Here is a 17,865-nt window from a genome sequence, read left to right as displayed (position 1 = left end):
AACGTACTGAGACAGGACTAGGGTGAGAGCCCCTAAGGGCTCCATACAGATTATATAATCTGTGCAGAAGAAGCTAATGTGTGGTCTGGGGGCAAAGGAAGGACTCAGCACAGGACAGCAGTCCATCACCCAGCACTCCTGTCCTACAACAACAGGCTGTCTAACTCAGTGAATAATCCCAAGACTACAGAACTGTCCATAATTGAAAAAAAAAATTAAATCAGCTTTCACTACAACGTGATAACATGCTTACAAGCAGAGAGGGTGTGCAAAGCTCTTGGATCTTACATTACAAACTGTCCTCATTTTATTTTGTCTTTGGTGTTTTAACTGTCATCTGTGTTAATCACATAAACCCATTTATGTTACTGCCTTCCTGTTTCCTGATACTCCTTTTCTTCTCATTAAATAAAAAATGTTTTTCTGTTTCCTTCTTTTTGCTTTTCTCTTTGGTATTTCTCGTTTGCTAGCTGTCTTCTTAGCAGGGATTGGTTTTCAGAGTCAACCAATGAGAGAGCTTCTTTCCAAAAAGGTAACGAGCCATCCCAATTATACTATTTGCTATGCAATGTCTGAAACTGTTTTTGTCATGTTTATAACAATGTATTTTTCCCACATCAATTTTTTGATAAATGTATTTTCAGTTCTAAATAGTAGGCAATTTCTACTTTTATTTCTTTGAACCCAGAGTTACTTTGAGTTTTTTAAATATTTCAAGTTATATGTTTTATTATTTGGATATTTTTGTTCATTTTCAATATATTCTATTACATTTGGTGAATTTGTCTGAAATTAGCTAAAATTTTCTATAAAATAGTATAACATCTAAATCAATGTTTCATGTAAAAAGGTGTACTATTTTTTTCTGTCCCATACACAGCACAGACTTAATTAGGTTATCTGAATTTTCTGTTTCCTGAATTGCTTTTTTGCTACTTAATCTGTAGGTTTCTGAAAGGTGGTATTGTGGTGTTATAAGTTTTTCTTTTTAATTCTATCTTTTTTTGTGAACATCAAGGCTTACAAGCTTGTAAGGAAAGTCTTAAGACTGGTATATTCTCAGTGGATTATTAATTTAATCTGTAAGAGTCTTGATCTATTAAATTTTTTTGCTTTAAACTTTATTTTGTCTGATACTAAGTCTGCTACACACAGGTGGATAAAGGGTTAAAACCATCTTGCCTTCTGTGTGAGAAGTTCGGTTAACTTTCTGGCACTGGAACCATGGTATATGGCAAAACCACCACCCACGAGAGCGGCTGATGCTGGACAGCTCAGAACAGACCTGCCATCATCTCAGAGAGTCACCTGGGTAACCAGTTCCACAAAGTTCAGTTTAGGTTTAGCTACCTTTCCCTAGAAGTGGAGTTGCTGGATCAAAGGTACATACATTTAGAAATGACACAAATTTTAAAATTTTCTCCAGAATTTGATGCCAATTTACACCTAATCCATTACCATATAAAAGTTCAATGTTTCCCACATTTCACAAGAAATGATATAATTTTGGTTTAATCTTTACTTATTTGATTACTAATAAAAGTAAACATGTATTTACATGCTTCGTCTTTTGTAACCTGTCTGCTTACATTTGTAAGTATCACAAGTATAACTTGAGCTCAAATTCTAGAAAAACAACTCATTAGACTTTATATATTGTTCATTCTCACAGGCAATAAAACACTTTATTAAACTTCTAAAAATTTTACCTCATCCAAACAGTTGACACGAACATTCTTGTTGGCTAACAGTGTTCCAGCTTCTTGGACAGTACCTAAAAAAAATGTTTTTAAAGCAAAGTAGGGTTATTTATCATTAGAATAGAAAAAATCTAACATGGGGGAAAAAAAGCTTATCTGTAAAACTAAGACTAGTCAGGTTAGGTTGTTAAGAAATAAAGTATCAATCACAGACTATTTATTCCACAAACTAATGATCCAGAATAAAAGATTTATAGAAACTAAAATAGCTTCATCTTGTTTTCATTTCCACTGACCTTAAAGTATATTAAATCAGCCACTTTTTCCTTTTGGCGGTAATACAATAACCACAAAGCACAGGACTTTTAATACTGAAATAAATTTTAAAGGACATCTGCTCTAACCCATCATCTGAAGCTTAAATACCATTCAATGTAATAATCGGAATTCAAAATACAGTCAGTATTTATATACTTTGTCACCATTAGGCCCACAAACTGATGGCATGCTTATAATAGATTTCTTGGTTTGGAAATGCTTAGGTAAACATATCTTTAAAGCCTGGTATGATATAAAAGCGCTCTGTGGTCAGTCTTCAGACTCTCATACTGAGAGTCCTCTAATGTACTCCTGAAGGTCAGTCCTCTGTAAATTTGAAAATAAGCTATAATTGGGCCACAACGGTCAGGTTTTTCCAGTCCTCTGTTCAGCACGCTGACAGAAGCAAGTAGTTGCAGGAGAGAATGTTGCCATTATCATCATTAACAAGAGTCAGCCGCAGGTTCTGCCAACACAATTCTGGTTTGACAAGGAAGAGAACAATGAAACTGAATGTTCTCAGGGAGAAAGGATGAGATAAGCCTCTCCTCTGAAAGGACATAAGAGAATAGGAGCACCCCCAACTAGAAGTTAGTTATTTCTTCTCTTTAAATTTAGAATTATAGTTCAAGAATGTGCTAAATTCGCCCTGGCCAGGTGTCTCAGTTGCTTGGAGCGCTGTCCCATCCATCAAAAGGTTGTGGGTTCGATCCCTGGTCAGGGTTCACATGGGAAGCAACTAATCAATGTCTCTCACATCGATGTTTCTCTCTTCCTTCCTCTCTCTAAAAGGAAAAAGCAAAAAAAAAAAATCCTCAAATGAGGATTTACAAAAAATGTTTTTTAAAGAATGTGCTAAATTCTGCAAGTCTTCCAGTCAAAGATGGAATGCAGAATAAAGATAAGTGTGCTTCTCTCTCCCTGACCTACTTCTTGGGCAAGTCACCTGACTGCTTCTCACCAACCTGGGAGAGACAAAGAAATGTCTCGCAGACTGACAGAGAAATAGCTCTGCTGGAGAAATGTCAAGTGAATGACCTCTAAGCCCCTGGATTACGACAGCAGCTATTTTGTAAACAGTATATTGTTTGACCCTGTACTGCATTCGAACAGCTTCAGAATGAGAGGGGAAAGCCTTCAAGCATGGAAGCGGCATGGAACCTTACCCATACCTATGAAGTGTAGACTTCTTCTTAGAGCCTTTCTCAAACATCTTCAGAGAGGAATTAAAAGAGAACAAACATTCCCAACCCCAGTTTCACTTAAAGAAGATGCTTCAACTGAATCCCATTGTCCTCCAAGGAATAACAAGTTATTTTCCATCTGATCAGGAGATGACTATGCGGTGAAAAAAGAATACCATAGGGATTGTGAGCGTGTCTAGGCCTGCTACTTGTTAAGGAAGGATAGAGATTACAATCACAAACAGTTGGCTCACAAATAAGAAGAGACCAATAATTCTATTAAAATGTTTAGCCCAATAGCCAACAATCTAAGGTTAATCTGTCCTGTTAGGGAGCAATTATAAACAAACAAACAAACAAACAGATACACAGGTGTATGAATAAATAAATAAATAAATAAATAAATAAATAAATAAATAAATACCAAGGCGTGCACACACATAACATTGCATATCAGTTAGCCTTTTGAAATGCAGGGACCAGGATGAGAAATTTTTTTTCTGAAACGGCTTTGGCTTGTGGAGAATGAAAACACACCTTGGAAAATAGATGAGCAAAACATCCAAAGAGGAAAAACTTATGATGATTTCTAATTTGGTGTTCCTAATCTAATGACATTAGTAGGAAATTACTGATAGTCTAGAATAGCAAAGAATGTGAAAGGGGGCTCACGCAAAAGGATTTTTACTTTTTGTCCTACCTTACTGTCTATAGTAGACTCTCGAACACGATTTTGTAATTAGGTTTAAAATATTAAATGCTTTACTGTGGGAAAGAAATATGTTCAATCTGATTTAACATACTCTTAAGATGGGGGGATATTGTACTATAAGGGGGATGCAAAATGAGCCAACAGTTACCTTCAACAGAGACAAAAATTAACAGACTTATAACGGATGAAAGTAATATTTAAGGATTTGTTTTCCCTTTGAGAATTTCTCCATGTTGCTCAACCAAAGAAGAAAACACAACCCACCTGCCTCATTAGGGTGGGACTGATCAACTTATCTGGACAGACTGGCATTTTAGCAGAGAAGAAATGACACTAACAGTGATGTTCTCACTGTTTTTGCCCCCTCTTCTACCACACTACAGGACTACTATGAAACTGAACGAGCCCTGTGCAACCCTCGGCTTCCTCATCTGTGCAGCAGATAGTAGTATCCATCCCATAAGGTTCAGAGGGAAACTAAGGTCCTGTCATAATGTGGGGCCCAGAGTAACCCCTCAGTGCGTATTACATGCTCTTGTTATTTTATATTCAGAGCAGCACAGTGTAATTTGCTGTGACATTTCTAGTATCTACACGGGGACCAATGATCTCTTACCATAGCCAAAAGAGGGGAGAAACAAAAAAACTTTTGACCTTTCTGTTTCCAGCAATTCATCAGATAACCATGAGATCTGGGTATGTATGGTTTTCAATTATTTAGTGGGATCCCCAAAAGGGATGTTTTAAGGAATCTATATTCAAGTTAAGTATTTAAGAGACTTTGTCTTGTTAGTTGCTATAATGTGTGTGTGTGTGTGTGTGTGTGTGTGTATATGATAAATGTATAAAATATTTAAAGTGTCTAAATTTTTAAAATAACAATATGCCTTTAACTGCATATAGTATTATATAGTATGCATATACTATAGCTATATAGTATGCACATAGTATAGCTATAAATGTATTTAAAAAGTGGAGACTTCTAATTATTACATACCTTGAAATAGTAAATTTGTATAAGTTTCTAAAAGTTCTCTTACTCATATCTATTTTTAGACTAACAAATCGGCCTTAAGTTGGATTATGAACCATTGCCTAAAAATCAGAGTAAGTAAAGAGTTTTTGTTTTATAAATGATGACAACAAAGCCCACAGAGGTTGCATAACTTTCTTTGAACTCTGGGCTGTAATTATTAGTAGACCTGAATCTTTCAAAACCATAAAGGTACTAGAAGTAATATTATTAACTCCAAGGGAACTTAGAACAGGATCTTCTTTTAATAGTCCAAAACTGGGACCAACTGAAATGTCCACCAAACTGAGTATATAAGCAAATGAAATCAAAGAAAATAAGAAACAGACTATTGGCGCAGCATAGATGAACCTCATCATTATGACACTAAGTGAAAGAAGTCACATAAAAAAATAAAGAGAGACTGCTTATTGTATAGTTCCACCTATATAAAATTGTAGAATAGAAAACAGAGACAGAAACCTGTCAGTGGTTGGTTGCCTGGAGACAATGGCAGATGAAATGAAAGATTATAAAAAGGCATAAAGAACCTTTTGAAGTGACCCAACTGTTCATTATCTGGACTGCAGTAATGGTTTCAAGGGTGTGTAGCTAAGTCAAAAACTGATTTAAGAAAGTGCACACTTTAAGTGTGCACCACTTACCATACTTCCATCATACCTAAAAAATTGGTAGAATAAACCTTATTATCCAAGCCTGTTTCATAGCTGCTTTTACACAAGTAATGGGGAAAAAAAAAAAAAAAACAGTGAAAACGTTACTCTCTTGTTAAGTGAGCAACAGTGATTCCAGTGATTTCAAGTACTAAACAATTAAGTGAATGGAAGATCTTTGGTTTATATCCTTAAGAAGGTTAAATTGATTTTGACATAGTGCTTTCTTGGTGTTTAAGGAAAACGATACCAGAAGTTAGAAAAATGGGTCAATCTACAAGTCATACAAGACAGTTCAATGAGATTCAGTGATTTCAATTTTCCCTTCTGAAATGTTGCGAAATGGATGCTGTCATTAACTATGATTTAAATGGGTACGTAGAAAACAGCTTCTCAGTTTCATCCAGAATTTCTTGGCATTCTAACAAAAATACAGTCTGCAGAATACCTAGCATGTGAATTGATTCAGAAGAAATTGTTCTAAAAGTGTCTAGTCCTGGCTGGTGTGACTCAGTGGATTGAGTGCCAGCCTGGAAACTGGGAGAGGGGTTGCCGGTTCAGTTCCCTGTGAGAGCACAAGGCAGCATAGCAAGCCAGGTCCCCCAGGTCCCCCAAGTACCCCCCAACCCCTGTTGGGGCCCTGTGAGAAACAACCCGTAGATGTTTTTCTCCCTCTCTTTCTCCCTCCCCTCCCATCTCTCTAAAAGTAAGCAAATAAAATCTTTATTTATAAATTAATGTGTCCAGAAACACTGTGCATTATTCTCTGGACCTTAAGTCCCACTTACAGTCTGCTTAACTTCTAGAGGGTAGTTAGTGACTGACAGAAAGAAGACACACAAAACTTTGCTGAGTTTATTTCGCATTGCCCAAGATGGGAGGCTATACTTGGCTAAAACTGTACTGTTAGTTCCAAGTACTAGTATTTACTAACCCAGTGCTCCTCAAAGTTGAGAAATGTAGTAAAGGGGAAAAGAAGTACAAACACCCATCTCCTTAATGCTTTGAATGAGTACACATATAAACTTTGCTTATAACCTTTATTCAACTATTTATCAAAAAATTATTTTATAGCCCTGGCCGGTGTGGCTCAGCGGTTTGAGCGCTGGCCTGAGAATGAAAGGGTCACTGGGCACATGCCTGGGTTGGGTTATAGGCTAGGTCCCCAGTGAGGCGGCGGGCGGGGGGCGGGGTGCGTGCCGTGTGAGAGGCAACCACACACTGATGTTTCTCTCCCTCTCTTCCTCCCTTCCCCTCTGTCTAAAAATAAGTACAAAATCTTTTAAAGTAGTTTATAAATGAAATGCACTAAATCAATAACACTTAAAATTAACTTGACAGATTATAATGTTTTGCTTAAATTAAGTTGTCTCACAAAGAATGTATGGATCACTATGGTGCTGGTTTTAGTTGTTCAGTTTATTTTCAAGTCCAGTATATTTCAAGGCCACATATTTCTGCTCCACCACTTAGTACTTACATGACACTGGGCAAGTTATCTACTTTCTCAGTTCATTGCTTTTCTTGTCTATGAAGTGGAGACTACCATATTTATCATATTAACACCCAACAAAAATAGTATTTTAAATACCTTACATATACTAACTCATTTCATCCTCACAATAATGTTGTGAGGTGAGTACCATTTTTCACACAGAGAACCTGATGCTCAGAAACAGTAACTTCCCCAAGGCCACGTCACCATCAAATGACTGAGGTGAGATCCCGCACCAGGCCTGCACTATTAACCACCTCTCTCACAAGCTGTCTCTCTTAACATTGTAGTTTAACAATAATTCCTACCTCATCAGGATCAAATGCATCAATACATGTAAAGTGTTAATAATTATGACTGACTCATTAACATTCAATGAAAGTTGTCTATGGTGGTCATTTTCTCCTATTCCCCATTACTTTTCTTTGAGACTATAGTGAGGTCAAATGTCCCCTCGCTTGACAAGAATGCAACACACACTAAGTCCATCCCAGCTCTTTTCTCATCCCCTCAGGCCAGCGGAACCAGTGAAACACAGTGTCTGTGCACTGGTTCACCTTGACGCACACGAGGAAATACCATAGCACTAACCCGATTAAATTCACATTTATTCTCTTCCATCTTTAAAAAGAAACCCACTTTATAAAACTCCTCACTTGTTTAGACTTTTAGGAGAATGTGGTAGCTCTGGATTGCTTAAAAACACAAGTGACATCTCTGGTGGATCCTTCAGTTCATTCCTTGTCTCCTTAATGCCCAATACAGTACCTGGTACATAGCTGGAACTCACATGTTTGCTGAATGGGGTCCCAGAGCACAAAAGCAGGGAGAGATTACAGAGAGACAGGCAGAACATAAAGGCTGCAGTGCCAAAAAGGTCAGTGAGAACAGTGAAGAACAAAAAAATAAACTCCCAAGTCCCACAATTCCAGACAAAGAGCATTTATGATATAATACAGCTCTGACTAACTTAAAATTGATATTGAATGGGGTGAGCTCGTCTAATTAGCACACTTGTTGAGTTCAAATCAGATTTTTTTCCTCTTTTACATTTAGATCTTCCTTGTCGGGATGAAGAATAATTTGCCACACTCTCTGGGGAATCAGATTTGAGCCTGGCTACTTAGAAAGAAGACTGGAACCTGGGAAGCCTTTATACTGCAATGATTGGTCTCTCTGCCATTCGAGGACACACGTGGCTTTCTCACTTATTCTTGAGGTTAAAACCACATTATACTAGCAGTCCAATGCACCCTATCCCCGCGCCTTGAGTGTGCAGAAGCCACATAGTCACGCTGATGTCACCTGCTAGGTAACGGGACTTAGCTGGGAACTCTTCTGGGACCCACTAGGGAATGAGGGGAAAACATGGCTTCTGGCTCGTCCCCCGGGCCTGCGTCTCCCTCCCAACCACATGGAGCAGCGGAAGCTGGACACGCGTTGGGAGAGTGGAAGGGAAAGCGCGAAAGAGCGCAAAGATCGCAGTCGAGCGGAGAGCGCTAAAAGGTGGGGACGCCTAGCCAAACTCCTCGCTTCTCTGAGGGTTCTCGCGGCGCCCGGGGGCCTCTAGAAGGAAGCCCAGGAGGTCTTGGACGAAAAAGCCCCAAAGGCCCAAATTATAGAACTTGTTCTGTGCCTTAATCAAGAAGCCTTCTCGGTAGAAGCTCCCTCCTCCCACAAGCGGGGGCGGGGACAGCTAAGGAATCCAGATCTTTCGGCCTCCGGAAGTCGAAACGGCCCTTGAGACATCGGCTTAAGAACCTTAAACTACTAGGCCACAGTCGCCAAGGAGGTCCGCGACCAACATCACCTCAGGCGTGCCGAAGAATGCACACCCTGGAGCCCACACCCCGGGGTCGCTCACTCTAATCTGAGCAGGGGCCTGGAAATGTGTACCTCCCCAAATGCCGGTTTAGAGGACGGACCTCAGCACCTCCGCTACCGCCCCAGAAGTGCTTGTCCCTCCCACCTCTCCGCCCACTCCACCGGCCCCACACCAAAAGGAGAAACGGTATCTCTCGGTTCCCGCAAGACCGCAGCCCGGGTCCACAGGGCCCGGGCACCTCCCGGGCTCCGCCACGCCCCCGGGCCAGGCTGGCAGCTCCTCCGTCGCAGCCCAGCACCCATACCTTTTCCGATGACTTCCAGCAGCGCCTTTTCCTCCTGGGTCAGCTCGCCTTTCTCTATGTGAACCATTGCTCCCGCCAGCTTGAAGGTTATTTCGTTTCTTTGGAAGTATTAGAAAGAAACGCTGTGTCTATGCTAGGAACGCCAGCCGCACTGGGGAAGCTCCAGGCCAGAACACCGGGGAAGCGTTCGAATTCTCGCCGCTCTTCGCGGGCTGGCGAGCAGCACGCGAGCTCCGGCGAACCGAGCGGGCGGACTCCGCAGGCCCAGCGGCAGTCACCGCCCCCCGCGCGTCATTGGCCCAGCGGGTGGGGGCGGTTCAGGAGGCGGCAGCCAGAGACTCCCATTGGAGCAGCCTGGGAAGAAAAAAACAAATGGCGAAAACCAGAGGGGGGCATTAAATTCCTCTGACACGTTTCCCACCTTCATCCTGCCCGCCTCACCTATTAAGGATACGAAATATTTAAACTCTCTACGTGTAACTTCTGTGTCCGGCGACGGCGGCATGGAGCTGGCAGAAGGGTCCGGCGCTAGCTAGGCCCCCTCCATTTTCTCCGGAGTGGAGCGGCCCGGGCCAGGGGCGGGCTGGGAGGCGGGGAGGGGCGGGGCGGGAGGCGGGACTGCGCCGGGCGCCGTGTGTCGATGTCAATGTGTCTGTCCTTCACTCCTCCATTGTCTGCGGGCGCCACTGCTGCCGCTGCCACTGCCGCTGCCGGGTTCGCCGCAGCTCCTAGCCTCGCGCGTCGCCGCTACCTTCTTGGACAGGTGAGAAGCTACCCAGGCGGGGCCGGGGGAGCCGGGAGGGCTGCGGAACCCGCGTCGGTAGCTCAGCTGGGGGCTTCCACTCGGGCCGTGGCTGGCCGGGAGGAAGCATGTGCGTGCTGGAGCAGCTTCCTGCCTCTCGGTGGGGAAGCATCCCCTTGACCACATTAACCTTCTATACCTCTTATCAGTGCCTCTAAGTAAAGACCCGCCACTCGCCACATTTGGCTGCGCGGGGAGACCCTGAGACCACGAAGGGGTGGGGGCCCGCCACGCGGTGGGAAGTGGAGGGGGCACATCATCTCGTGCGTGGCACCGCCAGACGCGGCCCCCGAAGGCCGGGGCTGAGGCTCGGAGCTGGGGGTGGGGTGGGGTGGGGAGGGAGAAGGAAGTTACCTTTTGGCAAGCCTCCCCCTCACCACCACCATACACGCGCGCACTACTTGTCATCTCCTCTGTCCTCTGTGGGAGCTGTAGAAGAAAACCGGATCTGATTCACCTTATGGTGCCTGTTAAGGATGTTTGGAAGCAATTTACACTTGCACTAATACTTCGTTTCTGAGAGAACCTGGTAGGAGAGGGGAGGATGGGCCTCACGGCTCTGCTCGAGTTCCCAGTCTCTTTGTAACTCTTATCTGGAGATTTATGGAAACAGGGAGGGGAGAGGAAGGGGACGGTGATTAAATAGGTGTTGCTTCCTTACAGAGCGTTAGATTAGCCTCTTAATGCAGTCTTCACTCAACTGTAATACGTAATAGCCTGGAGCTTTGACCATAGGACAGCTAGGGGGTAAATACTAGTGTTTACCTTCTTGTGCTCAGAAGCAAGACTTGCTTGCTAGTATGACTGCTAGTATGAAGGCAGTCATCCCTCTAAGGCGCACATCCGTAACATATTTACAGCATCAATAAAAGCTTCTTTAGAAATTAGTGTGTACGTTATACTGTTGTTTCTCTACGGACTAGTATTGATGTTTCTCCCAACACCCATCTGCTTCAAAGAGAAATACTTGAATAATTACCTCCGTTGTTTTTGTTAAGCATCCCCACCACTCTTTCTCCCCACAGTGCTGTATTATGAAGTGAAATGCATTTTCCTTTGGCCTTATGCCCCCTTTTTTTTCTTTTGATGCATTCACCAACATTTCCGAAATCCTGGAAGATGTTCATCATTATTTCCTGCCTTTAACATAAATCTTTCTTAAACCCCACCTATCTTCTTTTCGAAACCACCTTCATCTTTGCAGGCTGGGGCAGATCTGAGCCAGAACATCTCACGTGAAAATGGTTTGAAATTATTCATCTCAATGTATAACAAAGAAACTTTTGTTTAATGATGCTTTAATAACGATGTGACTGTTCAAACAACATGTGGTAAGACTTGAGAGTGACCAGTCTTTTGTAACACTTGGAATGCTGTTACTGCCACAATCTCAATTGATTTTAAAACATAGAATCATAGGGAAGAAACCCATCTAAAAAAAGGCTTGCAGAGTAACTTCCTCTAACGTGTGAGACTTAACATCTTACACCAAATGCAAGGCCAGAATTGGGTATTTCATTGACAGTATTTCCATCTCTTGTGCCAAATCCGGGCCATGGTTACTTGAAGGTCACACCTGTTTGTCTCACTGAGGTTGTCAGTTCCTTGAGGATAACCACTTACTATTATTTCTTAGTACTTTACGGCACCTGGTTTGTATGTAGTAGTCCTCTGTGAATACATGACTTCAGTAAATTTAGAGGAAGAATGAGAGGGAGAGAAACATCAGTGGGTTGCCTCCCGCAGTGCCCGAAGCAGAGACTGAACCCACAGCCTAGGCATGTGCCGACTGGGAAGCTAAGCGGCTGTCCTTCACTTTTTGAAACTTAGATTTCTAGAAACAGATACGTAATGGATAGTGTTCATCAGGTGGATTACATTGATCGTTTTGTACAGTGTAAATATTTAATGTGAGAATAAGAATAGCTAATGAACGCATCTTAAACTTGATTGAGGAACTTTTCTTACACTAAGAATATACTCACATCAGATAAATTTTGTAGACAGTAAAATAGCAACTACTTATTGAGTGTTTAGTCTCTGGTAGAATTGCCAGATGCTTTGTGTAGGATTCTTTTCATTAATTGTTATAATAGAGACCCAGTATAGCCAATATTACCTGTTTTCTGCAAATAAGAGGACAGAAATTAGAAGAAATTAATTTGTCCATACCCCACAGTTAGGAAGACTCAAAGCTAGATAGATCTAAAACCTAGATCTGTCTCCGAAACTTTTTCTCTTTTCCCAGTTTTCTGTGTGGCTGACAGTAAGGAAGAACTTAGACATTCTTTTAACTACCTAATAAGCAGTCATATGGTTCAGTATACCAAAGGGACAAAAGTTCCTCCTACCTGTCTCCCAGTCTCTTTAACTGTGCCCTACAAACAATGGCATCTATTGTGTATTTGCCTCATGTACTTGTGTTTGTAGCTTATATGTATATTTCCTTTTTGTTTTGTTTTGGTTTTTGTAGAAATGGGAGCATACTAACACTGTTCCCCACTGTGTAGTAGAATCTGTGTGATGCTTTGGTCTCTCTTATGTTTTTCTCTTCACCTTTTTAAAAATAATGGTTTCTAAAATGTCTGAAATGTCCCCTTGTCTCTTTACTGCTGTCACTCTAGACCTCTCCTGGCCTGTCACAGTTGATTCCTAAGTAGCCTGCTTCTTGCTCACCTCACCCCATCCAGCTAATTCATGGCACCACCAGTTCAATACACACTGGGCACCCATCGTCCATTCCAGAGTGAGACATACTCTGTAAGGACAGAACTAATTCACTTTAAATCTGTCGATGGCTTTTCTCTGGACACAGAATAGAGGCTCAGTTCTGGCCTGGAAGGCTCCATCCAACTTCTGGTCCCAGCAGGCGTTTCCAGCAAGCCAGCTCCTCCCACACACTCAGCTGTAAGGTCACCACACTGCTGGTTCCCTAACATGCCAGTAATTTCCACCCGTTTGTTCCTGCTCTTCTCTTCCTGGAATGGCTGCCCTTCCCCCTTCACCAGCTCCCTCTCCCCAGATGTGTAGGACTGTTCAATTTCCAAAACACTACTTGCTGTAATCTCTTCTCTCCACCTCCATGATCACCTCTATCCCCCATCCAGTGAGGGGGACAGACACCAGTGATCACATGTATTCCTGTCCCTCAGCCAGGACAAGGGACAAGGGAAATCTTCAGACGGGTGTTCATGGCACAATTACTGATATCTCCTACAGTTCTCTCCTATCTTAGTACCCTGGTGTTACCCCCCACCCCCAAGTAATACCATTGCTTTTACATATGGGTCCCCATAAAAATACCCAAAGCAGACACTTTTTTAAATCCTCCACTAGGGATATGTTTTTATTAATTTAAGAGAGAAACATCAATGTGAGAGAAAAACATTAATCGGTTGCCTCCCATACATGCCTCGACTGTCAACCGAACCTACAACCTAGGTCTGTGCAACTGGAAATTGAACACACAACCTTTTGGTGTATGGGCTGATGCTCCAACCAACTGAGCCACCCAGCCAGGGCTAACGCAAACACTTTTTTTTTAATGACATTCTATTATAACTATATTACTCTATTCGACCCCTTCTAGAGTATAAAATAACTAGGGCTAATTTACCTTTGTCATCAGCAGTGTAACCCATTGTCTTGCATCTACTGTATGCTCAGTAAATGTTGAGTTGAATTCAGTTTGATCTCTAAGTTATTTTAGGTGGATTTGTTTCCCTCCCTGACTAATTCTTCCTGGCAGTTTGAGGTGATTGTGGCAGAAGTTCTTTAAATGTTTTTGGTCTCAATCTGTTTAACATGCTGATGAATGCTATCAACCAAGCAAAAAGTTTTTTCATATACACATGTCACAAATTTTGCATACTGCTCTTGGATTTCCCCCTTAAAGCCCCTGACCTCCAGCTCTCTGCTGTAAGAGGAGGTTTCCTCTTTACTGAAGGGGAATAGCTCATTTTTGAGTATCACATCTTTTTGGAGTAATGTTTTTCTTGACATTTGATTTTCTTATATTTAGGTCCTACATTTCTTGAGTGATTGGATATTTGATGATTTTAAGGAATTTTATCTTTTAGGTGTGAAAATAATGTTACATTTTGAAAGATCCTTTATCTTTTAGAGCTATGTACTGAATTATTGAATTATTTAAGGAAGGGATGATAATGACATTGAGATTTGCTTCAAAATAATTCTGTGGCTGTGGGGGACAGGGACTGAGTGAGTACAAATGAGACCCCACCGCCTGCCACTGAAGCTGGGCAGTGAGTGCATTGACTTCGTTAGACTGTTCCCTCTACATGTGGATATGGTTGAAATTTTCCATAATGAAGTTTTTGAAGTAAAATTTGGGAGTATTACAACCTGTAAAAAAATTGTTGTGGTGGTTTTCTTAACAAAACATAAGAAAGTAATTTCTCTATACTTGGAGTGAAGCTTATGCAATTATTCATTTCAGTGTTAAAGCATTCACACCAAATCTACAAGAGGCTGTCTTGTGAACATTTTCATAAACTGTTCACTTCACATTGCATCTTCTCCACAAAACTAAAGGTAGGTGGCATTACTCAGTGCTGTATCACAGGCTTACGAATATCTTCCTGGCAGCTAATCTTCGTCGTTTTTGGAAACTGACAGAGTAATTTTCAGACAAGTCTGAACAAGGGGTGCAAATACATTTAGTTTAACTGAGAAAATCAAGATGTGAATGAAGTGGAGATACTGATTTTCTTCCTCTGTCTCATAAACCAACTCAGAAGGCATTTCCTCCCCCCCAAAAAATAAATAAATAAAAGGTATACCAAAATGATTGTGAGCAATATCAGCATCGTCAGGTTAAGTATATTAATACAGGAAAATCGGGACCAGATTCAGGACAGGCCTGCCCATTATATTCTTACTCAGGGCTTGTTTAATTAAATGGTTATTTTGTCACCCACTTTTCGGATTTTTGCACCTTCATAATTTACACTCCTTGATGTTTAAGTTTCTTTTATTAGGTTTTGGACTTATTAAATGTCATTGTTTCCCAGGGCCAAACTGTAAACTTTTTGTATCATTTATAACACATCTCCCCAGACTTTGTTTGAAGTGTTTTTAAAGAATATTTAATTAAGCTTCAAAGCCAAGTCTTTACAATGTCTAAGGACGATGTAGCTGATTCAGGATCGCTGCCAGGTAATACTGAAGTACACATTTGTATGTATCCAATTTAGACTCATGTCTGTATTAGATATGTCACTGTGGAGATTAAAACTCTAGGCTGGTGCCTCTTGTCTCAGAGCATAATAACACTGTTCCAGTAATTAAAAATAGAAAACTATGTCTGCATCAGAAGGAATAAGGGAGCATTCACCTTCCCAATAAATACATTTAAACTAGAAAGGTGGGATTATCTGCCATCATATGGTTATCTATTGTAGGATTATGGTAGTCTACAGACAAAGCAGCCCTTACAACAACATTCATCAACCTCTGAGTAAAGTCTCTTCCTGGTCTGCTGTCCCAGTAAGAACCTCTTCTCCAGTGGTAGGAAATGATTATGGACGGGTGGGAAGTAGAGTGGGCAAATGAAGGCTCCTCCTACCTCCAAGTTGAGATTTATATTCCAAGGCAATCTCTCTTGCTTTCAGTTTCTTCACATATAAAATGGATGTTAACTATATTTACAGGGTGACTTTGAAAATCCTTGAGGTTGATACTCTGTGGACTATAAAACGTTATGTAAAAATGAGTTGTTACTTTTAGGGCCAATTCTGTCTATTTTTGCAGTTGGGAAATACATGAACAACATAATTATAGGCCTAGTTGGTAAATCATTTCAAAGTAAAATTGTATAGACATTAGTATTTGTCATGAGCATTCCTACATTTTGGAAGATAAAAATTATTTTTAAAATTAAAGACAGACTGTCCTAGAAGATATAATTCTAGTAATTATATCTCAGGATTGAAATTATTTTGTACATTAATAAGAAACGTGGTGTGCATCTATTATATTCCGTGAATCACAAAGGATAAGACATGATCTTTGTCCCTAGATGCGTATACTGTCCTCCAGGAGATAGGCCAGCCACCGAAACGACAGGGACTGAGGTAATCATCCTGCAGCTCTGCCCTATTGGGTCAGCCCATGGGTTAGGCACCTTTGAGGACTCCCTTTCATGTTTAAGTGGCTGTCTGGCTCCTGCCAATCTTGCAGCTCTAATTTCAACAATGTTGTTACTCTTCTACCCACTCACCCTGCTTCTTGCTCCTAGAATGCCCTCCTCCACCCATTTCTGCATATCAGATTTTACTCAAAGCCTTCTCAGCTCAAAGGACCTGTCCTCCACAGAGCTTTCTCCAGTTCCCAGCCAAAGCACCACAGACACAAGAGCGAGAGCTCAATGGAAGGGCTGATTCCTGGAGAAAGTGACATTTTGAAGCAAGTCTGAAAAGGATTGGTGAGTTAGAACAGGCAAGCCAGAAAATGGAGAGCATTCAACGGAGAGCAACCCCCACCCCCTACCACCAAGAAAACTCTGTAAAAGATTATAACATAATGTAAATATTTTAGAAGTAAATACTGGCTGTAATTTCATGGCCAACTACCCTGGAAATAAAAATGATTTCATTCAAAGCCACGTTTCCCTCAGTGTGTCAACTTTTAAAATCATAAAAGTGGTCGAGTAGATTTTACAGAACACTGTAATGGTGTGTTCTTGTTCCAGAGTAGTGTATAGGATGTGACATCACAGTTCAAGGCTACACTGAAGTGTATAAACTGGTATCTTAAGAATTGATGGAAATAGGAAAGTTGGTAATAGACATCACAAAAAGAAACAATGAAAGAGAAAAATATCTACTTATTAGAATATTTTGCCCTTGAACACAAAGTGATTTGAAATAACCCAAAAATAGCTGACATATAAATAGCTGAAACACCTAGAAAATGAGTAGGAAATTCTTTGTGAAGTTTATTTTGCAAGTGAAGTGTCTGCATAGATACTCAGACAAGGAACCTGATCTTTACCTAAAAGGCATTGCAGGACTTGTGATTCTCTTAATCTGACTCTTTTCCGATTGGACTTTTTCCTTTTTTTGCTACTTTTGTAGATAAATGTAATAAAGACATTACTGAAGCAGTTAAACCTGAGAGGTACAACTCAGGGATTTGATAGTCAGACTAATGAGAATCATTTTAATGCAGGGTTGTGGTTTTCATTAGGAGTTTCCACAGCACTTTCTCTGTTAGGGAAAAAAAAACAATGATGATTTAGAATAATTTCTAATTTTTTAGAAATATATAATCTAGTGTCGCAGGTTCAATTCCCAGTCAGGGCACATGCCTGGGTTGCAGGCCATGACCCCCAGCAACCACACAGTGATGTTTCTCTCTCTATCTCCCTCCCTTCCCTCTCTAAAAATAAATAAATAAAATCTTTAAAAAATATATATATAATTACGAAGAATAGGGGAGTATACACAAGAATTCTTTTCATTGTTAGCTAACTCCACGGTCTGTACTGAGGCTCTGGGTCTGTCTCTTTGGCAAATATCTTTTGGGCAGTGAAACGCCAAGTGGAGTGATGTGGCCTGTTCTAGGTTTGGCATGTGTTGAGTGAAGAATGCCAAAAAATGTTCTGATAGTCACACTTGTAAACTGTCTTCTTTGAAAATAAAGGTTTAGGTAACTCACTGAAGGAACCATTCTTTTGGCAAATGCCAAGGAGACAATACTCCCATTATTCTTTCTAGATTTTTAATATCAGGTGCATTCTTTTTTTTTCTAATGTCCGAAAACAATGTAATGATTACATATGAGGAAGAATAATGCCGTCATTAATATTAAAGGCTG

General features: G+C 40.9%; 2 protein-coding genes across 3 annotated transcripts in view; one reads left to right on the top strand and one right to left on the bottom strand.

Moving 5' to 3' along the window:
* ANKMY2 (ankyrin repeat and MYND domain containing 2) overlaps nt 1-9,788 on the bottom strand; it is a 33,402-nt gene extending 23,614 nt beyond the window's left edge. The window contains exons 1-2 of the mRNA XM_045828344.1: nt 9,225-9,788; nt 1,710-1,774 (exon numbers count right to left, since the gene is read on the bottom strand). Of these exons, the coding sequence (XP_045684300.1) occupies nt 1,710-1,774; nt 9,225-9,291 (132 nt within the window). The 5' untranslated portion in view covers nt 9,292-9,788. The remainder of the gene's footprint in view (nt 1-1,709; nt 1,775-9,224) is intronic.
* Nucleotides 9,789-9,841: 53 nt separating this feature from the next.
* The window catches only part of BZW2 (basic leucine zipper and W2 domains 2), a 59,125-nt gene continuing 51,101 nt past the window's right edge, over nt 9,842-17,865 (top strand). The window contains exons 1-2 of one of the 2 annotated variants that reach the window (XM_045827707.1): nt 9,871-9,987; nt 14,486-14,580. The gene's annotated coding sequence lies outside the window, so the exon portion shown is untranslated. Of the gene's footprint in view, nt 9,988-14,485; nt 14,581-17,865 lie in introns of both variants that reach the window. The other variant, XM_045827708.1, reaches the window with a different exon arrangement.

Source organism: Phyllostomus hastatus, unplaced genomic scaffold, assembly GCF_019186645.2.
Source record: "Phyllostomus hastatus isolate PE091 unplaced genomic scaffold, TTU_PhHast_1.1 phas_scaffold_78, whole genome shotgun sequence".
Lineage (NCBI taxonomy): Eukaryota > Metazoa > Chordata > Mammalia > Chiroptera > Phyllostomidae > Phyllostomus > Phyllostomus hastatus.
Note: the sequence above shows the minus strand (reverse complement) of the source record. Positions and strands in the feature narration are given on the sequence as shown.